Raw genomic sequence first — 27,456 nt, forward strand, 5'->3', positions numbered from 1 at the left:
CGATGAATAATATTAATGACACCAGAGACCTCTACATCACAAACAGTCATTACTGTTTCTCTCATGGTTAGTTTCCTTCTGAGATAGCTTCCACATTGCGAGAAAAGAAATCCTGAGAATTCGTCAGCTAATAAAAAAGGAGAAGTGGCAAACTATCTTTGGTAAATTTACAGAACTATGCCGAGAAACAAAGTTTCCATCACCTTTATCTGTATTAACAGTTTGTTCAACGGTATAGTGTTGTTTCGTATGTTCGTTTGTCATCCTGGGTGTGATTTATTTTTATTTATTTTATAGCGTACATCGTTGATCAGCCTCATGGATCTTTTGCGGAAACACATGTGGTTATGCATCATAATCGCATCACTTTTTGCATCTTTAGTGATCTGCATTATCTTCGTTTTAATCAACAAGTGTATAGCCAAAGAAGGTAGGTTGGATTTTCATGAATCTGGATCACAGCAGCAGCCAGATAACATTACAGTGACATACTGTATAGCATAGATAATTCAACAAATTTCAGCCGAATATATATATATAAATAACATTATTTTATATAGTCTTATGCATCAGAGCATCTGGATTTGCCATCCCTAGGCTGTGTCATTGGTAAATTCTCTGACTTGTTACCTGGGCTGTGCTGAGTCCCATGTCTAAACCACAACACCATATGATCTCCACATCTTTCTAGATTAAAAGCAACAAAACCATTTTCTCATTAGAATTTATTCTTTCCATTTCAGCTTGAAATAAAACACGCTGCCTTTTTTTTCACAGGTGAATTGAGAGCTCTGAAACCAGACGACAGCCCGGAATTTTATGCCCAGTGAGATATATTCATTATATATCCTGAATAGAATAAACACAATTCTATATCTGAAACCCCAATTAAGGTCTTGAAGGTTGAATATTTTTTTCCCCACTCATAATAAAACAGGAGCGAATACCTTCTGAAAGGCCTTGAGTTCGGAATTAAAATTATGAATGCAGGCTGGCATAATATATTTTCCATTCAGTGTTGATAAAACGGTTCTCCTTTCCTTCTCTTCCCAGGAGTAACAAGTATCACCTGAAAGATATTGAAGAGGATTTGCCACCTTTACCTCCTCGGACCCAATTTCTTACCTCTGGTACAGTCCTAAGTTTATCAATATACAGAACTCACCATATACATAATTTAACCCCTTTTAGGCAGGGGAATATAATGTGATTAGGTTTGATGGTGGAGCAATGAAAAAGCAACAAGTTTCATCATCAAATTACAGATATGATCATTTGAAGTTGCATGACTCGTGCAAAACACATTCATCCAAAATATTTTGTGTACAGTTCCCCATACCTCTATCTCCTGGCTTCATACGTTTATTTTTTCTGTTCAAAAAATTAGCGAGTTACGAGAACCTCGCTGAACAGCCAGACTATGTGAAAATGGAAAAGGAGGCGGCTTTGTTGTCCCGACCACCGCCAGCACCGTTCCTACAGCCAGAGAGAGCGAAAAGCTGCCGTTCAGACAACGTCTCTGCGGAGCACTACGACAACCTAGGGACGGATGAAAACTGCCAAGACGAAGACTACGATGATCTAGGGGCGGATGAAAACTGCCAAGACGAAGACTACGATGATCTCGGGGAGGATGAAAAGTGCCAAGACGAAGACTACGATGATCTCGGGGAGGATGAAAAGTGCCAAGACGAAGACTACGATGATCTGGGATGAATCCTGAGGAAATCGCGCACAAGATTCTGATCCTCAGAGGCGGTGTTCTAGATATCTTATCTGGAAAAAAATGATGTAGACGGAGAGATTTTTGATCTCAGAAAGGAAACTCTTTATAAACTCTCAGTATCTATTTTAAACTGTAGGAAGGCAAATATTTTGTCTGGTTTAATGACAAAATGAATTGATTGTGTCAACACATCTTGGATAAACATACAAGTACTGAACAAAATGGGTTTTGTTGGTGTATGGATTCATCAGTGGCAGTTGGAGCACAGGTACTTTCGATGTGCATCTTTGGGTTCAAGTGGAAATGACAATTGTGACCTTTTAAACTGGATTGATATTCATTTATTGGCCATGTGAGAATTAAGTGTTGGACTTAGTCGCGGCAATGAGGCTCTATGCCTTTTTACTAGATGTAAATACAGATATTTATTTTAATATTCCTACCAGATTCTTGATTTGACATTAAATAAACCGAGAAACTAACTACTGCTATAACTGGTAAAATGGTTATTTTGAGGTGACCATCAATGAGTATAATGTCGAATACCAGCAAGGGGCCCTCTGTGATCAGGGCTCAGACACAATGAGATACTAATACCACTTACTTTGGGGAACACTCAATTTCCTGAGTCTGCAAATTACATCTACAAAATGATTGTCTCGTCTTCTAGGATTACATTGGAGGGTTGGACGGGACTTTGCTCACATCGTGGCAGAGGTACCGAAAAACGGACCAAAGGATTAGCGTTTAGGGTTAGGATTTAGGGGGCGGTTTGGCACAGAGGGATGAGACTCCGCTAATGTTGTATGTTATTGAAGGTTTTGTTGACAATGACTGTTTAGTGTGGTCGACCACCACTGATAAATGTGCTTGGTATGAATCAGTTTGGATTAAGGTGTCTGCTCAGTGAAAATGTAATTGCCACTCATGGGTGGTAAAAAAAATCGCCACCCAAGTGGCCTTTTCAGGACCCTCCAACACAGAGACACAGGCGATGGAGTAGAAGAATACCAGGTTATTAGCAGTGAGTGGGCTAGGTGAAACAAGCAAGTGTACAACACGTCATGGCAAGGGCTCCTCTCCTATGTGTGTGTGTGGGGATGGGGGTTTTACCTGTTGCTCGCTGATTACTGTAAGGGCAACAGGCGTACAGCCTCAACCCACACCACAGTAATATAATGTTATATATGAATAAGAAATGTTGTGTAGAAGTCCAGGTGTCGGTAGTAAGAGCTTTTTCAATGTATCAACGCTATGGTTAATCGGACATGCTAAAATCCACAGTGTATAATCTGCTTGGTATTATCCATGGAGTAAAATCCTGTCCAAATCAAAGTGTTTCAAAGCCAGTGTTAATGAAACATATTTTCCAATTTTACTCATTCCAATTAATCTTGTTAATCTTGTTTCCTGCTCTGGGCGTACTTGGTGTTCAATGGAGGGGGGGGCATTTTTGCTTTTTTTGCTTGAAAAAGTGACAGCGGAAGAAGAAGTGTATTATGAGTTCAATGGCATTAATATGAAATAGGTAGACATTTTAATCTGTTTTAATATGTTTTGGAGTCAAAATGTGTTATTAATGGTGGACACAGCCTTCAAATGATGAATAACTTCCTCCAAAGGAAAAATTACTACGTGTGTTTCGCGGTTCCATAGTCAGTTTTGCCTAACACCAAGTTTCCAGAACATTTGTCTCATTCTCTTTTGTTTTGTTTGCAGACACTGCATGCCACTGCAGCGGTGGTTAACTGCTGCATCTTCGTATTTGATATTATTGTATTTTATGTTACACCTTGCTCTGGTTAAACTGCCATCTTTGGCAGAGGGCAGTTCAATGATTTATTAATAGAGAACTTGCACGTAGTTCAAAACATAAGCGCTGTCACATAATACATTGCGAACAGCAGTCAGTGTGTATGTCCGTATGAGTGTGTGTGTGTCTGTGTGCATTCGCACACATTCACCGTTGGTGTAACCTGCTCAACCAAACCATTTGGCAGGGTTGGGGGATTGAGATGTCAGGATTAACTGTGTGGAAAATGGTTTACTCGGGTCAAGTTGCAGATTTTTGTTTCAGGGCCCCAGGGAGGTCAAAACCACGCTCAGTTGATTTTGGATGTTCCACCTCTTCTCATGGGCCAGTGCTCGTCACTAATGCCAGTGCAGTACAGCGCATGTACAGATGCTTGTAGAATTCAGAGTGGAACCGTGGAAATGTAACCCTATTCCAATGGACATTAGAGAACTCAACACATAGCCGGTCATTTAGCTCTCATCTGAAACACTGGCTCATTAATACTCATACGTTTCTGTGCTGAATAACTACTCGCATTCTGTCCTCACATGAACATTGGCTCCAGTAGGTTGCCAGGAGGAAACGGCACAACTTCCTGTTTCTAGTCTCTTACGTTGGTACGGGTTGAGCAAAAAGAACTGATAAGACACACGGTTGGATACTGTATGAGCCCCGAAAAAAGGAGATTTAAATGGGGCTTTTCAAAGCTTAAACATTTAACCCGGCGGACTGCATTTTCAACCACAGCAAGAAGCTGCGGCAAAGCCTTAGCTTTCTCAGTAGCAAAGCCAAAGAGAGGTTGTTTGACGGACATCTATAAATGACGGGAAGCAACATTTGAATCTGGTCTTGGTTGAGAAATGGCGAATCGATATACACTTCAATGTTGTCCTGTAAAGTTGTAAATCCTAAGTGTAGGTTAAATGTATTCCAGCCTTGTTGTGATGGCTACAGTTGAACAATATGTATGTTTTTTTATATGATTTAATAAAAAATAAAAAAAAGGGTCCAACTCTGTTTGCTATTTACCGTCATTTGCACTGTGCTCGTGAAATATACAAAATTAAAAAAAAAAAAAACCAATAAAGTGGGGAATGCTGTACCGAAGGTCATTGATATTTTTAGTCGGGCGTCGGAGGCGAATCTCCCGAAAGGAGGCGAACTTCCCGTCACTACGGACAAAAACTCTTACTTTGAAAAGCCCCGAAGCGGCACGCCGGGACTCCCGGGGACCCGGATGTCGGTGGCTCCAGCCTTGACGCTCGCGGACTCCGCTCCGCCCGTGTGACTGTGAGCGGCGCGCGGCTCCGGCGCACTCGCCTTCCGCCGCGGACGACATGTAACCGGGCGGGCTCGTCGTTGCCCCGAACCTTCTTTCGCCGCAGCGGAACGGGCGGGCGCCGCCATGTCCAACTTGGTGACGGAGGCGGGCGCGTGCCCCGACGGATACCGGGCTCTGAGCGCGAGCGAGCTGCGCGAGCTGCTGCGGAGCGACGACAAAATGGACCAAGTCGTGCGGCTCAATGAGAAGGTAACGACCGAGCGCCGTCTTCCGTTTCTCTCGACTTCTGGCTTATTTTCTTTTGTCCCCCCCCCCCCCGTGTAAAAACTGTCTGTCGGCTGTCTGTTATCAATACGTTACGACTGGATTCACGTTGGTGAGTTAATGCAAAGAACCCCCCCCCCACACACACATGACGAGCAATGTGTGTATAATGAGCAACGGTTGTCTGCGTGGCGAGCCTTGTGATTTTATTTGATTTAATTTTTTTCCCCCAACATTTTTTTTTTTTTTTTTTTCCCCAATATCAAAGATTTTATATGGATCGAACCCATCGTCCGCTTTTCGCACGTGTGCGTCCTGACTGACCCCACTCACGTGGGACGCGTTGGGCGCGACACCCCCGACTCCGCCGTCCAACTGTAATGTCCTTCACAGCAGAGAAGATGAATCGCGTCGTTACTCCCCGTCGAGGAGGCGAGTCCCCCCCCCCCCCCCCGCGTCTCAGCCCAGAGCGACGGGGAACAGTTGGCAGCCTCAGCCTCCAGCTCCCAAGCCAAAGCCTTGCCCAAGGGCACCGGCAGCGGCGGGAAGCTAACATGCGTGTCTAAACCGCGGCACCCGGAGGAAAAGCCCACGTGACCCCCACGGTGGGGTTTGAACCCAGAGCCTCCTTGCTGTGGGGCAGGCAGCACAAGCCTGCTGAGCCACGGCCGAAAGGCTCTGGGTGACCGTCCGTCAGAATCCACATCGAATGCAGTTGAATCTAACCGCCGGACGAGACCCTTTCCAAGTTGTCGCCGAGAAAACCCGCGGCGAGAAAAAACGCGCCCCTGTGGACGTGACCGCGCTTTTACCAAAAGCGGGCACATCTCCCGAAGAGGCCGACGTGATATGCGACTCCCTCCGATGGAAGGAGCCGCAAAATTACCGGCGGCCGATAAACCAAGAAATGCCTCAGTCATGTTTCAGAGACGGCTCTCACGGGCTGTGGTGCAATCTAGTCAAACAACCATGCGCGGCAGAGACATCTCCCCCTCAAACAGGCCGTCCCCGCTTGTTTCCACATGGAACGTGAGTGTGGCGTCAGCTGTCTGTCTCTCCGATTGACAATCCTGCAGATGACACCGCAGGGCCTCTCCCCCCCCCCCCCCCCTCCCCCATTCTCCCCAAGCTCACATTATTGCTGCTGTTAGTTTTGTGACTGCAGCAGTGGTGGTTGAGCTCATTGTATTCCCGCCTGGCTCCACAACCCCCCTAGGAGCCGTTTGAGCGCTGGCCTTCATTAACGTTCTGGGGTCTCTGTGGGCAACCGCGGCATCATCGATGGAACAATTAGAAGAATGTCTCTGGTCGGCCGCTGGCACTGACTGAGCTGGTGTTAAGGCATTGGGGGGGGGGGTTCAGCAGTAATGTAAAATGTATGAGCTGTCGAGTCAATGGGCTAAAACTCAATTGGGCATCGCTATGGTCCTGGGAAAACTTCTCTTGAGTAGCACCAGATGTTTATTTTATTTATTTTTTATTTAAGCTTCCTGCATTTACTCTGCCGACTGAAAACCCCTTTTCAATTTTCTGAGTGTACTGTGGACTGCATAACGAAGAATTCACTCCCTGGCAACTGTCTAAAATTGAGGGCTTGGGGTTGCACAGGGCTAATTAGGTGTGGACCTCAGTTAAGAGAAACGGTCCTCAAGCTTTCAAAGAGGGAGCCATAAACGCCACTTTACTGCATTTTCTGTGGGCACACGCACGCCGAGGGACAGCAGAAAACCCTGTCCTGTTATTGTCCTCCCAGAGAGACCAGCTGGTGCTATCGCTAAAGCTCTCCCCAAATGTCATTTGTCAGAAACTGTAAACACTGTCGGCTCAGCGTCGCAGTGACTACATCACATTGCACGCCTTTTTGTCCCAAGGGCTACAAAGAGCTCTGCCTTTTGATAAATGGTTCTGAAGTGGCCGTAGCCAGACAGGAAATGGAAGGGCCTGCTTCAGGGTCGCTTTACTTTTGGATTTAAACTGTCCTTGGCTGCTCCGCAAAGAGCCTTTTTCCAACCCGGAGCCACATCCTGCAAAGTGATACAATAATCGATATATTCTATTACACCACTCCGTCCCGCTGGCGCAACATGGCTTTTTATGCTTTTGATCACAGCTAACTAATGAAGGTATTCTGTGCAAAATGAGAGCTTTGTCCCACAGCGTCGAAAGTGTTTCTGTTTGGGGTCTGGAGAATGTGACTGTGTGGAGGGAAGAACATGGCAAGAAAAAGTATCTGACTCAGCGAAATCCATGGAGTTTCAGATTTTACACTCCTACTCATCGGACGTTGACATTCTTTCCTGCTTAATTCAAGGGAAAGGCCATTCACTCTTGAGAATCATTGCATTTTCCTTTTTTTTTTTTTTTTTTTTTTTTTTTAACGTCAAGAACAATCCAGGCAACAGATGAGGTTAACTACATCCATCCACAGCTGTGTTTTGAGTTGCTGTGTGGCGATGTGTGCAAGCCGCCCCCCCTGCGCAAACTATTGACCAGTTCGCAAACTGTTTGCTGACCCTGTCCCCCCAGTCTGCAATTGGTTCCTATATCACATGATTGGTTGCGTCACAAACAATCGGCCGAAAGGCATAGTTCAACTTTCCTTTTTCATTCCTTCCCTGTACCGTCATGAATACATTTTGCGGTGATGGGGGGGGGATGTACACCGGCGGTTCTTTTATTTGTGCCAAATTCTTTCCTTGTTTTAAGTATATTGCCTGAGTTATACTTCCATTTGATTTAACTTGGTATTTAACAGGGAGCTAACAAGCCATGCATCCTTTCAAGTCAAGCATTTGTCAAGTCGAGCATTCCTTTTTTCCATTTATTCCAGGGAGGGCTGTGGCAACTCGCAGATGTTGGGCACATGCAGTGTGCTGCTTATATACCACTTCACGTGAATGCACATGAAATGATGAAAGTGAGCAGAGTAGTAGGGCACTCCTTTCATGCATGTTGCGCAGAGAAGGGGCCACGCGTGTATGTTTTCAGATCTGCGTGAACCGTGGACAAGCTTGTATCTTCAATGAGGGGGATCAAACCTCCCAACAGCAGAAATCTATCCAACAGACTTGTTGTGTTCTGTTTAGGAGCACAATTTCCAAATCTATTACAAATGCTGTTTGATTTAATTTCAGTATAAATTTTTATTTTAATTTTTTTTGTATGTGGTTGTTAAGAGTTAAGAGTATTTGTTGTAGTTACTCTTCAATGAATATGCGAGACAAACGGAACATTGCAAGCTAATTTCCATGTTATGTAAGTGTGGTCATTTCAGGCCATAAATTGAAATTACTCCAAAGTCTTTAGCATTTGGGATCAGCATTTAGTCTTTCCCTGTATCATGACTAGAAAATCAGCCATGTTGTGTTTATTGCATTTATTTATTAAAACTAATCCTGTTTATCTGACCACACTCAATCAAGATTATTTAAATGTCACAATTTATAGTTTGATAAGTGTTTAGAGTGAATGTTTTTTTTTTTTTTTTTTCAAGATTATCCTGATAATGACCCAAGCCTGGAGAAACCAAAGGGTTGGGTCAACGAATGGTTTAAACTTAATGTATTTTATTATAATAAAAAAGGAGAACATCTAAATGATCAAGTAATAGTAAAGTCAACATTGCTTTGCGCAAAGAATTGCCTTATTGTAAACTTATTGGATCTACTCATTCTTATTTTTCTCTCTTCATCCTGTAGTCCGCTGCCCACTTATTTTTATTGGTATCATGTTTGTTGTAAGTATTGGCGTACGTGAGCACCTACAGCCTAAAACATGTCGAAGAGAACATATCGAATATCGAATAATCTCCAGAACTTTATCATTGTTATCAAGTTTATTTATTGTGATGTGTTATCAATGTTGTTTAATCGCCCAGGCCTTCTTTGCAAACAAAATGTTTTTTAATTTTACATTTTGAAGTCTCCATTCAAGATATGGTTATTAAAAGTTGGCTCTTATTTAAAAAAGTAAAAAGTATATGATATATATATATAAAATGTTTATGTAAATTGTTTTGTACGCATCACACCAATGGACATTTCACTGTTAAGCAGGGCTTAACAGTATATAAGTATATAAATCAAATTATTTCCACTAGACGGCTGATGAAATAGGATTTTTTTGAAATGCCTATTCTTGTTTGATGTATTTATTGCAGACTACAAAAATCCCATCAAATCAACTATGCAGATATATTCCTGTCCTACCATCCTGTTCCAAGACAGGCTGTTTTATGTGGGTGGAGCCCCTCTCCTGAGGCCCCTAGTTCTGAGCCAATGGGGTTTCAGCACACGTTCAGGGTTCTCTGAGCCAATGAGGTTTGAGCTTTACTCCAGGTTTAGTCTGTAAACGTTCACTGATTTCAGCCATCAGTCCACCGAAATCTGTTTCTAAACAAATTTGAGGTGAGAAATAAGCAATCCAGTTGCTGAATCTTCACTCATATTAGATCTACAAGGCCTCATTTAAATGTTCTTTTCAACTTTCGTTGCCGACACCACACTGGAGATTTTTTTTGTTTCATGTAAATGTCGGAAAATGGAAAAAATCTCCAATAAAAACACACAATTTTTATTTGTTTTGTCTCAAGAAACACAGCCTGTGGGAGCCTACAGTCTATCAAATGTATACTTTTTCTTTTTAGAAAGAAACAGCAGAATTATTTTTAAAAACTTCCATCATCTGCAGTTTCTCCATGGACAGTTGTTCATAATTCCTCTTTTAAAAGATTTGTGCAGGTCTGCATTACAACAGAGCACTGCCCATGCTTAGCTCTTAGCTTAGCTCTTAGTCACCGGACCCGCTGGCAGTGGCGCTCAAGCCGTGGGTGGAGTTACTCAGATATGGGGCGGTTCTTATTCTCCTGAAGCCCAACGTGACACATGGTTGGGCTGCAAATGTGATTGGGTTGTTTCAGAACATGTTTTCCGAACTGACACCTCACAAAAAAACGGACTGGGTTTTCTTATTTCACAGTTTGTGTGTTAGTAGGCCCATCAGAGACCCACATGTATTTGCACAAGTACCGAAAAAGTGAGTTTTTCATAATGGGTCTCCTAGATACGTTCCTGTCCATGTCTTTAATGTTTGAACATGCCAAAATTCTTTATTGTGCAGGTAGAGACATTTCTGTTGTTCCCTGCCAAACCTCTTTATTGGTTCAGTTTCAGGAGCTGCAGCTGCAGAGGGAGACACTGCTGACCTCCAACCGGGGCGTGGCTGAGGAGACCCTCGCCCGACGGCCCCGCCTCAACAATGGCAAACTCAAGCTGGCCGACAAGTACAGCGAGCTGTCCAACCTGACAACGGCGTGCTGGGAGAAAAGGAGTCAACTGGGTAAGTTGGGAGGAATTAATTGAGAAGAAGGTCGTCTGGCTGATTCTTCAGTGGCACCATGGTATTGGTTGAAAACGTTTAACCTTGCGTTTGAGTAAGGATGTCGGGCTCTTCATTTAAAGGCTGTAATATATTTCATGGACATACCTTGACGTATTTGGAGTGTTTGTGGGCTAGGGTTTGTCTTTGACTCCCAAGTTTAATACAACATTGAGTCAAAAAGCTTTCATAAAGCATCAACCATATTTAGAAAATTATGGAAATCAGGGCAGGGTGGGAACCGGGTCCGCGTGGCCGCCGCCGGACCTTCTGCAGCCCTGCGTAGATCTGGTTGTGCTTCGCCTATCTCTTCCAGTGCCAGAACTCAAACTCAGTACATACACCACACAATAGACCTAGGGTTTGCGGGACGGGTGGGGTGCGAGCTATGTGGGTGGGGATGTGGCCGGGCGACTGTGATCTTGCCTGTCACGCTCCTGTCCTGGCATGCTTCGCCTCTGTCCTGCAGTTTTAATACCACTCATATTAGCTTCGAACACATACACTCCCACTCCTAATCCTACTCCAAGCAACACTCCACCAGACCAGGGCCTGCAGGGCAGGAGGGTTGGTAGTAATTTGGGTTTGACATGCTTGGAGGACTTGCACCCCCACAACCTACAATTTTAACTGCAATTACCAACAGTGCACATTGAGCACTGGGGTTTCCGGGGTGGCCGGGCGCTGGTGGCTTGGCCGGGGGGCGACCAGGCGTTTCCCTGCCAGCTGGGTCCCCCTCCCAACTGGGTCCTCTGCCGGCTGGGTCCGGGTCCTGTCGGCTTGCGCCTGGTGCCGGGGGGTTTCTGGCCTGCTGTGACTCAGCGGAGCTGCGGGGAGTGCCACCAGATGCTCTCTAGGGCCCCTTGGAGCCTACACGCCCTTGTGGGTGTGGTTTGGGGTGTGGGAGGCTGCTGTCTGCCTTGCTCCCGCAGTATGGCTTCTCTGCGGCGGGTGCCGGGAGTGGTGGAGGGCCCACATATCTGGCTGTCTGCGGGCATCGGGGGTCGGGGTCTGACATCCGGGTGTCCTGTGGCAAGCTCACTCGGCCAAGTGGGTGAGTGCCTGGGGCTTGTGGCCGGGTGGGGCATCTAGCCGGTTGCGGTATGGCGGCCTCACCTATGCGCAGGGTGTTCGTGCATTGGGGCCCTGCTTACGGGGTGGACGGTCCTGGGGGTGGTGTCTGTCGGCCCAGGACCTGGCTCCAGGCCTAGGGTCTGTGCCGTTGTCCGCAGCCCAGGTCCTGCGCCTATGATTGCGTCTTATGCCTGCGTGTGAAGGTGGGAGGTATGTGTGCGCTTCGGGGTACAGGGTCTCCTTGCGCTGGAGGGGGGGGGCTGCGGGACCTTTTCCACTGCTTGGGGGCGCTACAATATAATTCTGACCTCATACACCAGAGCTTATTGGGACAAGTCCCGTGCACTCACTGGTTTCTGTGTGTCGCTTTAAATGTAAATGAGCAGCTAGGCCCCTAGTTTTGTGAGCCAATGGGGTTTGAGTTTTACTCCATGTCCCATTGTATTATCTATTAATAATAATTATAATTTCATCTCTAAACTTTGGCTGGTTTTACCTTATCAGTCCACCAAAATCTGTTTCTGAACAAACTTGAGGCGAAAATAATCAATCCAATTGCGGAATCTTCACTCATATTAAATCTACCACGCCTCATTTAAAAGTTTGTTATACTTTTGTTGCCATGCTTCAAGCTTGTGGGGGACACTGCACGTTCCATATAAATGTCAGAAAATAAAACCTACCATACTGATGGAGGGCCGTTCAAATTAGAATGAAGGACTTCAATGACATAGATCAGAGCAGCAAAGCTGAACAGCATGTTTTGCGACATGTTTTCTGACAGACGGCTCACAAAAAACTGACTGGGTGGTCTTATTTCACAGTAAAGAGCGACATGTAAAAAATATCTCCTTACATCAGGAATGTAAATATTGCTCACCCTCTCAACATCTCACCTTCACAATGTGAACAAGAAAATAAGACTGACATGCTTGATTTCCTCCACCCTGTGGTTTCTTGATTTAACCCCTCCTCTATAACTCCAATGTGTAGGACTTCTGTGGGAGTTTATTAACCCCCCACACACCCACCCCCATCAGGCTGGTATTCAAAACTGGGAAAGAGCAATGAATTATTTGTTTACTCTTGCCACCCGTCTACTTTCTTCCCCCAACATTGTATAGCGTCATTTGAATGGTGCTACACTGATATTTGATCAAAGCCCCTTTTGTCCTGTCGTGTCAGTGAGGGAAGGCCTCACAAACCACTCTGCCTTATCTCCAGCTCTGCCTTGACTACCAGTCATGGGAAAATATCAAATGCCAGCAGGAGACTTGCAGCCGTTGTCAAGGAATTTGCAAGGGGGGAAGGGGGTAGGGGCTTTGTCTCTGTTTAGGAAAGTCATACTTTTTTAGGGTACAACTGTACAGCACCACCAGAACAAGCCCAGTAAGCCACTTACCAAGACTGGGTGATTCAGCCTAATACAAGGATAGGTTTCACATTAATGGCACAGATTTACTTCAGAGTATTAACTCTCCCAATTCAAAGCACCCAACGACATCCAGGATGCACATCAAGATACCATAATGATAGTATCGCCAATGTGCATAACTTTTGCGTGGATTCATACCCTCATAATATGACAAACCACCAAGCTCTAACTCATCTGTAAATTCTTGCAGAGATTCTTTAAATTGCTTGTTAGAGTCATTAAAAGCTGGTAGTACAGAAAAATCCAGCTGCTTTAATTTTGGCGGTGAGCATTTGGCACGAGTTTTATTTTTTATTAATTTTTTATCAAACACAGCTTTATTCAAGCCCCCGTTCTTTTAGTCTGAATGAGCTTCAGAGTTTACTGTTCCAGCTGCTGTCCAGTGACTGAAGCTGGGTGGAATGTTGCACTTCCGCTTAACTCGCTCTCTCTCACACACACACACACACACACACACACACACACACACATATACATGCATACACACACACCACATGTGCTATCCCAGGGTCTCAGCTCCCCAGCAAAGCAGGATGGGTGCGGAGCGCCTTCCTTCCTCCCTCCATACCATCTGATTCTCATTTTGGTGAAACATGGAAAGCGTGGAGGATAAACTGGTCCATATATCACACCAGAGAATCCAGCTGAGACACACGGCCAATGTTAAAGGAAAGAGGCAGGCAGTTGTATTGCGAAATGCAGACAGCGTGTCTGACATTTTGCAGGGGAAAAAAATCACATATTTAGGATAGAATTTTGGTCAAAAATAATACAAATCTGCCAGAATAATTGTAACCCTGGAATGTGTTTAACACCTCAACACTCCAGGGAACAAGGCCTGCGCCACTACCCTTCACTGGTTTCAGAATCTCGGTTTTCTGTTCTTTTTCCTTGAACCACTGTTGCTAATCAGTGGCATCAACTTGCAGGCTTTGGGCTTCATTCCTGAACAGCTTAAATCAACAACTTAAATCCTGTGTACACACGGTTTAAGCAAAAATTTGGGATTCAAGAATGTGTTCATACTTGAATTAGTTCCTACTTCAGGAGAAAATTTAGAACTGCCTCGGACAACGCGTACCATGCGTCAGATTCCTGTGAAATGATATTGCGGAAGTTTAACTACATGTCAGTGGCATTAAAACCACAATAAGAATATAGTTGTTGTTTTTTTTATTTTTAGCAAATTAAAAAATGAGTAAATATTTAATATTAGACTATACATATAAAAATAAAGATTTACTACCAATAATAATCCGACACCTATTATTTATCTTTTTTGCATATCTTGATTTCTGTGTGATTTTCTATTTGTTTAAGTCTAGGATCCTTAAATTAACACAGATGTATGTGCAGTTAAAAAACGCAAAAAAAGACGCAACCACGAGTCACAGCGGTTCAGAGTAGGCTTGGGCAGCGCTCTGTACCGTTCCCCAAAAAAAACAAAAAAAAAAACGTGTGTCCCCACCGTCAGGACAGCAGAGAGCCCAGAGCGATAACATACCAGTACAGGACTGTGCTTGTTGCATCTCACTTTTGCACATGTCAGGGGCTGAGTGTCTTTTTCAAAGCGGGACTACGGCTGCAGAAGAACAATGGTTGAAACAAAGGCTGTGCTGCAAAGCTTTGATGCTTGATTTCCACAGGGCTACTGCCAGCAATCTCCATCCAGACAATGTCCTCTACCTCTTGAGCTGTACAACAAAAGCTGTGGAAACAGTCCATCAGGAATCAACGCTGCTTTTATAATTTTCTGTTTGAATGGGACCTCCTGATGCCCTAGCATTCAACAATTTACCTTTTTGATTTGGATCTAAAGTTGAGAGTTGCATATACTGTATATTTTTATCACCATGACAAATTCCTAGTGGGCTTCGTTGCAGTAGGATCGTGCAAAATTTCAAGAGCGGTTGGCGATTTTATGGGGGGGCTTATGTAACATAACGTAATGTAATGTCGCAAATGCGGTCTCCCCATTACAGAAGTACAGGATTTATTATTTACAAGTAAAGTATTTATAGTAAATACTTACAAAGTATTTGTAAGTATAACATCCAGTTTTTACCAAATTAAGTGCCATAGCAACAGGGAGACGTGTCACCACTGTCACATTTTTTTGGAACGGGACAGTCCCTTAACTCAGTTGTCTTTTAAAAAAAAATAGAAATTTAAGTTTCATACATGTAGGAAACAAAAAAAAAATAGATAGATCTAAAATAAACAAAGGCACGGGGGCCGGGAACCGGCGTGCACAATGCACCGCTCTCTCGGAGTTAGGTTTATGTCTTTCATTTTCCTTACAGGTAACGCACACGCTCAGGCTTCCGACCACTCTGAATGCTCTGTTTCCAAAGGTTTGTTCTACTTTCGATACAAGCTGACGTCAGCTCGTCACATATTTCTTTATATGGCCATCTGATCCGCTGGCCGTTCTCCAAACAACACCAATAAAAATGTGTTTTTATTGTAGATGTATTTACTTATTTTATTTTTCAATGTTTACATGAAACAAAACCCCTGCATGCGAGAGTCCCGGTGCGTCGGGTGCGGTGTCAGTCTCCCCCACAAGCCTGGAACTGGAGCATGACAACGAAACTCGGAAATAACTTTTACATTAGGCCCTGCAGATCTCATGAGTTAAGATTCAGCAACTGGATCGCTTGTTTCTCACCTCAAATTTGTTTGGAAACAGATTTTAGTGGACTGATGAGGTGAAATCAATGAAATTTTACAGAGTAAATAAAACGGAGCCCGGAGTAAAGCACAAACCCCATTGGCTCACAGAACCCGAATCTTGAGCTCAAACCCTGTTGGCTCAGAACTAGGGGCTTGGTTGCTCACTAACAATTAAAGCTACACAGACTGAAGCAGCCCATTTTGGAACAGTATGGGTTTAGAGGCATGTCACAATGGCTCAAATGCATAATCTGAGTGATATTTTCAGCAAGAAACTTCAAAAACATGATTTGGGGGCCTCAGAGACCTATATTAACATGTGTAAAAGGATCATAATAGGTCCCCTTTAAGTATGACTGTGCTTGTGTGCCATATCCCTATTGTTCACACATACATTACTGCACCCAGGCAGTTAAAAGTTTTTTTTTTGTGTCTCCCATTGTCGTCAGTACTCTACTGTAAAATATTTCTATTTTGCTTTGTTCCCTGGTGTGCTTTATTCTGTCTCACAAAGTTGTCCCAATTCTAGGGTTATAGTCACTCTGAATTATCAATATTACGGTTAAATTTGTTGACGGTATGAAAATCACCTTCCCTCCATCACTGCCTCACTTTCAATGCAAAGACCTGTACCATTGTCAAACATCAGCATTTGTGATTGTATCAGTCATAGGCCCTATTGCCTACCGGCCAGGGTTCCTCGACTTTTGCCAGCATGGCACAGGCCAGGGTCAGATCAAACCTGATCCACCATAAAATGATAAAATTCAATGAGCTTAGGTCTTATAGCAAAGATAGGCTGTGGTCGTATGTTTCTTCTCCCTGTCCTGTATATCCAAACTAGTCTAACGACCTCCCACTTCTTTCTCTGAACTGATTATCCATTTTACAAGGCTACAGCTAATGTTAATTGATTTCTGCTGGATCATTGTGCCTTCATATTTATGGTAGCCTCATATGGAGCATGATTTTTTTGAATAAAGCTCTGTATTTGTCCCTTTACACAGAGCCTGGTTGCGAGGCAGCATAGAGCCGTATGCAATCTTTGTCTCCCATGTAATAATGCCTTAACACCATAAAATCCAACAACGCAAACAGTTTCTGACCATTGGCATGTTCACCACAGGGAGTGCAGATGGGTACATGAAATCCAGTCAACATATAGAAATCCCACATGAGGTTGGACTGAATAATGGTTACATTATAGCCATGACTGAATTCAAGCCTCAGATTCTAGAATGCATTTCACAGATCATCTGCAGACGGGTGACCTACTTGTGTACGATCAACAGCAGATAGCATGTGCAGTATGTTTTACAGCTATTCTTAACTTGAATCTCCATGGCTGTTGTGCCTTAAATGCCAGTGAGGATGTTGGTGCTGCGTCCGTCGAAAGCAGTGAAATGGGCATTTTGTTCATCTGGACTTTGACAAAAGCAACATAACCAGTAGTTCCACCATTAGAATATGGATAGTTGTGTTGCTCATTAGCTGGCATGGATGCTGTAGCATAAGCCAGACTTTAAAGATGCCACACAACACGTCCTCCTTATATCTGTCCCAGGGTCTGCTTGGTTGTGTCACCAATCCATTCCGAGACACCATTTACACACACTGTACTAGCTTTCATTGGCCTGAAGGGCCCACTGAACTATTTCCACTCTCACTCCCCCGGGCCCTAAAATGTAGGTCACATACAGATGCTCCAGGATTGTTGTGTTTGCCTGGCTGTCACCTCTCATTACACCCCAAACCCCTGCATCTGCGGCCTGAGAGGTCATGCATAAGGCCATTCCTTCACGCATGATTAGATTTAGTTGTGTATCCAAAGTGCGTAACAGAAGCCGGAACCTCCAATCCTTACTGTGTAGTGCAAGATTATTCATGTGTAAATGATGGAAATGTATATGAAGTTGGCACAGAGCTGGCAGTGCCAATCTGAGACGTTACCACGTAAATTTTCTTTTTTTTCCTCGACACAGGAATCACAAGGAATGTCAGTTTTTTTTTATTTAGAGGTCCATTAGTTGGTGGGTTGTCTGAATGACAAATTGACTAGTATGTGTACTAGGGGTGAGCGTTTTGAACTTGGAAATCACAATCAGGTTTGCGGTTCTCCTTGTATTTTTTTGGGTAATGTTGTCATGGTTGCCATATTGGGGCGGTCAAGATCCACCAGTAAACAAATGTAGCCTCGGCTGGGGGGTGTCAACTGCGTCTCACCCGGCTCCGAACCGACTTTCATGAAGTTTGGTTCGGATTTGGGAGAGCTACGGTCGGCTCCGTGGAGAGGTCAACTGCGTTTCATCCCTCAACGCACACTGCACCCGGCCACCATGTGCTAGGGCCGGGGGAACAAAATTCTAAATAGAATTTGAATATTACAAAAAAAAATAATACTAATAACAAATTCCCGGTAAAAAGCTATGCAAAGTGGGCGGGGAAGCACGAGTACACCAGCGCGTCTTCCTCTCCCCCGGCATTTCACTGTGTGTACAAGGGAGAGTGTGCCTTTGACCGGAATGTTTAGTAATTCCACAGATGTGGCGATGAAAGTGGGGAAAATAAATCTGACCATCACAGAGGGAATGTCCTCTAGTGCAGAGGTTCCCAACCACCTGCTCGTAGACTGTGCTGGGCGCGAGGTTTATGCCACCCGGCAGTCAGAATGCGGGCGGGATTTTTTTCAGGAGCGCTCTGCGATCTGCTCCACAGCAGAGCAGCGGCAGTAAAAGGAGTGAACTGCTTTGTTTGAAAGAAAAGATCGCTCTGATCAGAGCTGCAGGTACTAGTTTGCCTTTTACTACCAGCGTTCCCCTCTGGCAAAAATATTATCAGTTTTTCTCCACTTATTTTGGTCAGTAACTTAAAAGTATTTTAATAATTAACTTATCGTTTATTATTCTAAAGTCTAGTTTTGCTAAAGCTCTTAACTTGTTTAGGTGTGTTATTTAAATATTCTCATATTTTTGTTATCTATCATTTTTAATAATCAAATACAACTTATTTATTGAGAACAAGTGTTTTTCTTTACAAATCGAGACTCGATAGTCTAACAATGGCATAACCGTCGGTGCTGGAAAAAGAGTCTAAATTGAGAATCGAATCGTGACCTTTAAATCGAAAGTCAAACCAAATCGTTGATTTGGAGAATCGGGACACCCCTAATGTGTATGAAAAGCCAACATTTTAAAGCCGCAATCGGTTAAATTACAAAATTTGTGACAAAGGGCGACAAGTAAAGAAAGCCACAGAAACTACACCAAAATGACCTAACGTGATGTTCCATCATCCTCAAGGCAGCTTAGTTTTTGTAGCAAAGGGGTTTGAAGGTGCATATTCATCCATGCTTGCGCAAACTACAATGAAACCGGTTCGGGGAGTATAAGTGCCGTATTTCAGAGACCGTATTGAGCAGAAATGTATAGGTCTAGGGACAAGGGAAAAGGAAAATAAAGGGAAAAATGGGGGGGGGGGGGGGTACAGGTCTAGGAACTGGCTAGCATAGACAATTGCAAACCCCCACTGATATGGTCAGTTGGATCAAAAATCCCAAATGAACTGTCCTGTTAGCAGGTGGGGCATACAACAGAAAGGATTTGTATGTCATTGCATACAAGACAGGTCAATAGTTCTAATTCTTCCACTGCAATCCAAAGTATATTATTACTCTATATATTACAAACTTATTTTGGCTGGGGGTAAAATAACAAATTAACTCAATGGGTAAGTGCTCCACCCCACCTCAGAATTTTATTGTCGCCCATCTCTCCATCTGTCTAACCCCCCCCCCAGGATTATTAGTGTCATCACAGTGACCTCCCCTTACCCCTCACTGCTGATTGAACCGTCTGGCTCCTGGAGTGGAACGTGACTGGCTTCCCCGGGGAGCACAGCAACACATTTCAGTCAGCCGGGTCACACTAATAGATTACGCCTGGCTTCCTTCTCTCGTGCCTATGTGGACATCAATTATTTAGATATGCGTTTGTGTCTCCGGGGAATCCTTACCAAGGCCAGCTTCCGACCTTTTCCCCTTCTGCTGGTGTTAGGACAAGGGATCATTGAGTTGTACAGTAATTCTTCTGACTGATGTCAGATGAAATTGGGGGGGGGGGGGTCAACCTTTCATTTTACATCTATTTTAATAATAATTTGTCACCCCCTCTGAAAAACATCTATTTCTTTTTCCGATTTGTTTGTCTGTGGTGTTTTGTTATTTTGCCTTTTTCTCAGTTTTATTTCTGCAGTGATGTCATCACAGCGACACACACACACACACACACACACACACACACACACACACACACACACACACAAACAACCACACCCTCCGGACAGCATGAATGAGTAATGTTTCTTTGTTCTCGCAGAGGCACACGATCAGAAGCACAGCCTGCTGACGGCGAAGAACCTGCTCCAGGAGGAGGTAGCACGTGCTGAGGAGCAATCAGAGGTAAAAAGAAAAGAAAAAAGAAAGAAAGGTGAAAAGGGGGGCAGAGTGTCGCGTGTTGATGTAAACCCAGATACCCCGGAAATATTGCTCAATCGGTTGTCCACCGTCCAAAAATATCAGTGTTCAAAAAGCCTGAAAAGAGACATCTGCCACTGACTTACTTACTTACTCACTCACTCACTCACTCACACACTCACATTCAATCTGGTTGGTTTCGACCTGGTTCAATTGATTGGGTAGCTAGGTACTGTTGGAGCTTCTCCCATGCTGAAGTAGGGATTTCCCTGTTTTTACCATTTGGAGAAGATTTCCATTATGACTTCGGGTATCAGGTGTATTGTTCTTAAATATTTCTTCAAACAGTCACGTTAGAAATGATTGTCTCTCATTAAAACCCCTGGAAATATGCATATATGCAAAGGCCACATTCAGGCAGCCTGTCAATATTTTCCAAATAATGATAAATTAGATCTGTGATGAATTACGAAGAGGTTGAGAGAGAGATTGTGAGGAGGGTCATCTGACCAAAAAGGTAGAACAAGACTTCCGTAACAAGAACGTTGAATGGCGAGATTCAGGGAGGCCACGGTTGCGCCCTTAGATGTTCAGGAAGGGTATTTTGTGGGGGGCGGGGATAGAGCCGACTCTGTCAACAGTGAATAAAGAAATATAATGTATAGTGGGTACTAGCAGGGATCTGCCTTCCATCCATCTTTTTGTCAAATTCAAACGTTTGCAATAGTAGTGCACTTTATTTTGCCTTGGATTGGCTTAACATAATAAAAGGTTCAGTTAGGGATCGGGTAACACTTTTTAAATTTTATTACAGAGTAATAACTCACAGGTACCAATACAAATAATGACATTTTCAGTTAGAATAATAGCAAGATCTTTGTGTTTATTATTCTATGATTTATTTTATTCATTATTTTATTTTGTTTACACAAAATCAGATAATATGAAGCTGTGACTGATTTACCAAATTCTAACAGGAAACAGGTAGTCAATGCACGTGCGTCTCATTACAATGGTATCAGGTTAATCTGAGAGTATCTCAGAATTTTTATGAGAACATGAGCACATGACCTGATACCTGTCTATCCATTTCAATAAATATTGACTTATAGGAACTCTTTTCTGTATGAGATGGTAGCCAAATCAAATTCCATAACATGCATAACAAGTTAAAAAACAATCTTAAAAATGAAAGTCCCACAATTGTATTTTTTAACTGAAATTGTAGCTGCAGAGTTGCCAGTCCCATAAAGTGGTTGTGGTCGCTTTTCTCAACAATTTTTGCATTATTGCGTTTGCCTCTCTCAAATTTCAAAGGTTCTGGGTAATGATGTGGACTCTGGTTATTCTAGCTCGGTGGAAAACCTTTCCCCGCAGGAACTGTACTGGACTGAACTTGTCCTGCAACGTGCACGACAAGCATGACCGACCTGCCTCTCACAGCATCTTAAACTTCATGATGTTCTACCGTTGTCATATATAACCCATCCATATACTCCATCCACAAATGCATTCATGCATCCATTTTAGGGAGAAAGATTTGGCTCGAAGATTGAATTTTGTCTACGATACAGAACATCTAGAGGCACAGTGTATTTTTATATTTTTTATAAAACTTAGTTAATTAAGCAGGCCTACCAGTCTTTTCCCTGGATCAGTCGCAGAAAAACCTCTCCCTGTGGACTTTTTCCTCAAACCAATAACCAATATTCTGGACAAACATGCGGCCACTAAAAGGAATTTCGAATTAGAGCCTGGGGTAACCGCCTAGCCAACGGTTTACATAAGACCCAGCTCAAGCAATTTGTGAAGGAAAAGGAGGCTGAAAGACAGATGTCTGTCATTGGATTCTTCTTGGTTACATGGCAGCCCTCGCAACACTGGGAAGAACAAATTTGTTAAAATTCTGTCTTACTCTCCTGCAGCCAATTGCAGTGTGCACTGAAAATCTTTAGGTGACTGAGCTTTCCAAGAGAATAGAATTTTTATTTTTTTATTTTTTTCCCTTCATGTATTTTATGCCGAGCTTTTGCTTGGATCAGGGTCAAACTGTCAGACAATACAGTATGTATTACAGGATATATACAATACAGGTACTCCTCACTTAACAACCTACCTGCTTAACGACAGTGATGACTTACGACCAGCTCTCTGACCAGTCTGTATTGTACTGCAGACATTGTACTACAATGTACTACAGCTATTAATTCTTAAAAATAACAATTTCATTAGTCTTTATTGAAATTCCACTAGAGTTGCGGCGAAGAACATACACCAACAATCATTTTAGTTATGCTCTTTTGTCCTGCGAGTCTTGATCTTAAGTTCACATATGGCACACTAGTAAAGACGGGCTGTGCCGGTGGTCCTGCTAATAAAATAAACTGACCATTACATTCACACCTCCTTCCGAATCTCCCGTGACAACTGAGGATGTGTTTTCCAGCCTCAGTTCGCACTGGCCTCTGTAAGCCAGTGCAAGCCAGTGCATTCCGAGGGCAAGCAGGACGCGAGTGAGAAGCTGTAACCAGCCCCTCAAGTGTCTCTCCGCCAAGCACAGCTGTCTGCTCCTGGCGGCCACACCGCCCACGCACAAGATCTGGTTATGATCCTGCTTTCAGGTCTGGCGATGACCCTGCTTTCACATGGACTTCATTGGTTCTGTCTCCCAATTCTTCACGGAGAGAGACTCTGCAAGGCTAGAATGTAGAAATACGTATGAGGTAAACAGAAAGAGAGGGGAAGAAAAAAAAAAAGTTAAAGCATTTGATCTGGTTGGCCTGTATACTGTATGTGCATTGGGTTAATGGCATAGAAAATACATTTGAAATACAAGGAATACAAAAGTAAAATAGGATTGGGAATTATTTGTTGCTTTGCAAAACTCGCCACAAATGAAGACAGGATTGCAATGCCTTCAAGAATTTAATTCAATTATTTCCCAACAACTGAGCTTTCGAGATATGCACTATGTGCGTGAGTTTGAGGAGTGATTAATAGGGATTGTGCAAAAGGCTGTCAAAGTGTGTGGCTGGGCTGCAGCCAGCTACGCCGGCGTGTTTTACAATGATGTGAGGAGTGAATTGAACAGCCAGCGTCCTTTGCGATGGTGCTTCAGGTAATTTTGTACTTCTCCTTTCATTCCCAACAGGTGGTGGCAGATAGAATTTCAATAAAGTGCCATTAAGAGCTGTGCCAGCTGCTTGGTTCAGATCTTAATGGCATTGTGCAGATGTTCTAAAGCAGGGCGAAGAAATGATGTGCAGAGCCAAGTGTATGCTTGTTTTCTTTGCAAACCATCACTACAGAATCTACTCTAATGGTGACCTCATTGAACTGAATAGAGAAGAATGATGGATTGGGTCAAATGAAAAACTCGAAAGCGTATTCTTGTCACGCCACAGTACACTATCACCTGGCCCAGTTCTATACAGTAGGAAAATAACTCCCAGACAGTACAGAGAAACAATGGCAATCAGCCTCAAAATGTCAAAAGTTTTACAAAGTGTTTACCTGACTTATAAGTAAAACTGCAAACTGATTGAAGTGATTAGAAAAACAAATTTATTTAATTTTATTTGCCCCAAGGGCACAATACCAGTCAGATTTTTGGGCGTAGTTAGCCTTAAACAACACAGAAGCTTAACAACTCAGCAAGTAAAAACACAGTTTGATGGTCTTATTGCTCATCATTCATGTGTGCTGGCCAATGTGAGCAAAGCTTTTGAATGACCCTAAACACTGTGGAAAGCGGTTCTAAAACTAAACAGTGCACACAAAAAAAATGCAGACCAGGTCTAAATAAAGAACAGACCTGAAGTGGCAACCTAAATGTGTGCAACTCCACTGCCTTGAGTCGGGCCCTTTGGCGCTGATTAATTTACATTTACATTTAGTCATTTAGCAGACGCTTTTATCCAAAGCGACTTACAAGGGAGAATAACATTCAAGCTACATTGCGACAGAGATTAGTGTAACAACAACATTAGTGTAACAACAATAATAATTAATAAGGCGATGATTCAACGTGATGACAGAAGTTGCCCAAAGTATGCCATGGGTGGGAACATTTGGATACAAGATGGAATCATTATGGAATCAGGCCAGGTTTTTAACTACACTTCTAGTGCAACTATATAGTAAATATTGTCTGTTTAGAGCAAAAAAAAAGTTGAGACTTATTCAGCATGAACATTTTTTTATAGTATTTTTAACTTGTCAGGGTTAGTTTTTCTTATTTTAACCATATTTTGGCATTTTCTAATACCCTCTTTGCTATCGTTAGAGGCAAAATGACGGAGGTTTGATTGCAGTAGGTGTTTTGGAGAACACAAGTATATCTCAAGTCCCTTTAAATCGATGAGAATGAAACTCATACTAGTGAGTGATACTGAGGATGTTGCAGTGCATTTGCCTGTATGGTGCTTGGCTCCAGTGGAATAACTATTCTCAAAGCTTTCCCAAAGGGAAAAGGAAAAAATAACAATTTCTTTGTCCAGTCCAACAAAAGGAACCTCATTTGGAAGCCTCCTTGCTAATTAGGTACTAGATGTCCAGAACAGGTTTGTGAACCCTTCTGTATTATTCATTGTTGCCTTTAACAAGATGATCACTTGTGCCCAGACCTTTACCCATTAAGGCTTCAGCATCAGGGGAATGTAATTGCATGGTTTGGTAAGGGGATGGTAGCTCAGGCGGTAGAGCTGGTGGTCTAGTGTTCTAAAAGGTTGCTGGTTCGATCCCAGGCTCCTCCTGCTAGCATGCTGTAGTGTCCTTGAGCAAGACACTTAACCCCTAATTGCTCCTGATGGCTGCATCCGTCGGTGTTTGAACAATTGTAAGTTGCTTTGGATAAAAGCGTCTGCTAAATGTAAATGTAAATGTAATGGTTTTACTATTTACCTGAGGTCACTCCGTGCTTTCTAAAGTGTCACACTGGGGTGGCCACTCTGTTTGGAGTTGGCAACCATGGGCTCCTTCCTCTCAAGAGTTGTCCAAGGACATCGGAATCAAGACCGTTCACGTCCACCGACAAGGCTACAAAAACGCTCAATGTTTGAATATTTATTTCCACTGTCAGAAACATCATCAGAAAATGTAATGTAAATGGAACAGTTGAATTCAAGCCGAAGTCTGGAAGACCCAAGAACTATTTCAGATAAACGGATCACAAAAAAACCTGAAGTCCACACCAAACTGCATATAAAAAATGTGGTTTCACACTTCAAGTCTTTGGCATGTCTTATGACTTAATGGTGTCAGACTGTAGCCTAAGAGTATGAAACATTCGTCATGACACTCGAGGGGGACTACACTACTTTTCCCTACTTAATTCTAGTAGAACGAACATACTCTAGTTGGCTTTGAAAAACGAAACCACTGACATTAATCCACCAAGTTCCACCAGCCCCAGTTCCAGCCCTCCACATTGACACAATGGGCCTTCCTCCAATCTTTCATATTTCCGGGCGAATGCCGAGCACTAACGAAAATGTAAGACTTAAATAATGTCAAAGTTCATGGCTAAACTTTACAAGCCGAGTCAAATCCCTTTTTTAAACTTGCAAGTTTGTTTGGATAAAGTTTGAGCCACCTTTTTTGCACCATTGTCTTGTTTGCTGACTCTTTTGCTGTTTTTTTACATGCACTCTTTCCTTCAAAGGAGCTGCTGGAGAGATTCATGGAGGGGACTGTGACCCTGGAGAGTTTCCTGGACTCATTTCAGAGCTCTCGGAAGACCTACCACATCCGCCGGGCGCAGGTGGAGAAGATCCAGGATCTTAGCCGGGCCAGTCAGCTGCCCGGCAAAGCCAAGGCCACGGAGGAGCGGGAGGACAAGGCCTGTGAGGTGAAAAGGGACTCGGAGCTGCAGCGGCCAAACGGCTTTGTGACCCAGGGGCCCCTTCGAGTCTTCCAGCTGCGCTACGGCCTTACGCCCGCCATTCTGCTGCCCCACTACCCCGTCTCCCCGCCGGCTTCGGCCTCGAGCCCCCTGGGTGCCGGTACGCCCCCACCTGAACCGCCTTCGGGGCAGAGCCACATCCTAAGCCCTAGCGGCCCCCTCCCTCCGCACGGCCAGCCTGTGGGGCTCAGGGTCATCGGACAGCTGGCGGGGGGATGGCCGGCCGGGGGACGGCCCGTGCGGGTGCAACAGCTGTACCGGCCGAGCCCTCATCAGCACGAGCCGCCCTACCGATAACCGTTGCCCAAGGACGCCAAGCTAATGTGTTGGAAAGAAAAGGAAAAAAACAACAAAAAAAGAAACAAAAAAACGGGAGATCCGCCTGCCTCCTCAGCCGGGGAAACTTCCCCGGACTTCTGTTCTTCGTCCATGACACACAGATGTAAACATGAGGAGTCAAACTCAACTGGAGAACGGAGAGAGCAGTCCGGACGTTTTTTATAAATGGCTCTCGTGTTGTTTTTTATTTAATTCTATTCTATTTAGAAACGTGTTACACTGTCGTGATGACAAAGGGTCGGGAAGCACAAGTGAAGATGTAGAGTGATAGCTGGTCAGGTCACCTCAACGTCCACTCATGCAGCCCCCCAGAAAAAAGAAACCGATTCCAGAAATGTCAACTATCATAAAACTGCACATCATCTTCACTGTAGAGTTTCACACAACAGTTCCTTATAATACATCATGGGCTGTCATATTGAAGTCCTATTCATATTTGGAATGGTTCTCAGCAATATCTGACGGGTAAAGTTGGACAGTAACAGTTTTCACATTTTTAGCTGATAGTATAATTGGATCCACAGAATATGCGCCAGCAACATTGTTGCAAGTACATGCAAGCACATGTATGCAACAAATCCTTGTAAGACTTCTTCCAAAGAGAATATTTGAGTTTCAGCCATTTTCTTGCCCAGTGTAGATTAACATCACTGATAGAAACACAGCGCCTGAAACAGTTTGCCACTAGCTCTTCTTTGATTATTATAATTTTTTTCTCCCTGAACGTTGCTGTCGCTCGTGTGTGTGGCGGATTTTATTTATTCATGTAAATCCTATTTTAAATGCCTGACTTCAAAGGTTCCTGTTTACCCCAGTAAACAAGAAGCTTGCCTTTCCTTTGCGTGTGTGTGTGTGTAACCACCTCCTTTCTGAAGCTGGGTGGCAACTGCAGGAGATTTCATTTTTTATTTTTATTATTCTTGTTCTAGAAAATTGTAGTTCCTCATTTACCATTGATTGTTTCGAAGAAGAAAGCCTTAGATTGCAGTCATAAAGTGTGTGTGTGTGTGTGTGTGTGTGTGTGTGTGTGTGTGTGTGTGTGTGTGTGTGTGTGTGTGTGTGTGTGTGTGTGTGTGTGTGTGTGTGTGTGTGTGTGTGTGTGTGTGTGTGTGTGTG

General features: G+C 43.6%; 1 protein-coding gene across 1 annotated transcript; it reads left to right on the top strand.

The window, feature by feature from the left end:
- Window positions 1-4,825: 4,825 nt before the first annotated feature.
- On the top strand, window positions 4,826-27,456 carry vps37d (VPS37D subunit of ESCRT-I). Its single transcript, XM_080014101.1, has 4 exons — window positions 4,826-5,052; window positions 10,233-10,404; window positions 20,002-20,084; window positions 25,762-27,456. The coding sequence occupies exons 1-4, from the start codon at window positions 4,927-4,929 to the stop codon at window positions 26,296-26,298; spliced, it is 918 nt and encodes a 305-aa protein (XP_079870227.1). The 5' UTR covers window positions 4,826-4,926; the 3' UTR covers window positions 26,299-27,456.

This window comes from Zeus faber (assembly GCF_960531495.2).
Source record: "Zeus faber genome assembly, chromosome: 14".
Lineage (NCBI taxonomy): Eukaryota > Metazoa > Chordata > Actinopteri > Zeiformes > Zeidae > Zeus > Zeus faber.

What these genes read in the sequence shown, in the direction of transcription:
- vps37d (XM_080014101.1), top strand. Translation starts at nt 4,927, where the DNA reads ATGTCCAACTTGGTGACGGAGGCGGGCGCGTGCCCCGACGGATACCGG. An exon ending in TCGTGCGGCTCAATGAGAAG is followed by an intron (nt 5,053 to 10,232) that starts GTAACGACCGAG and finishes TTATTGGTTCAG; the next exon opens with TTTCAGGAGCTGCAGCTGCA. An exon ending in GTGCTGAGGAGCAATCAGAG is followed by an intron (nt 20,085 to 25,761) that starts GTAAAAAGAAAA and finishes TTTCCTTCAAAG; the next exon opens with GAGCTGCTGGAGAGATTCAT.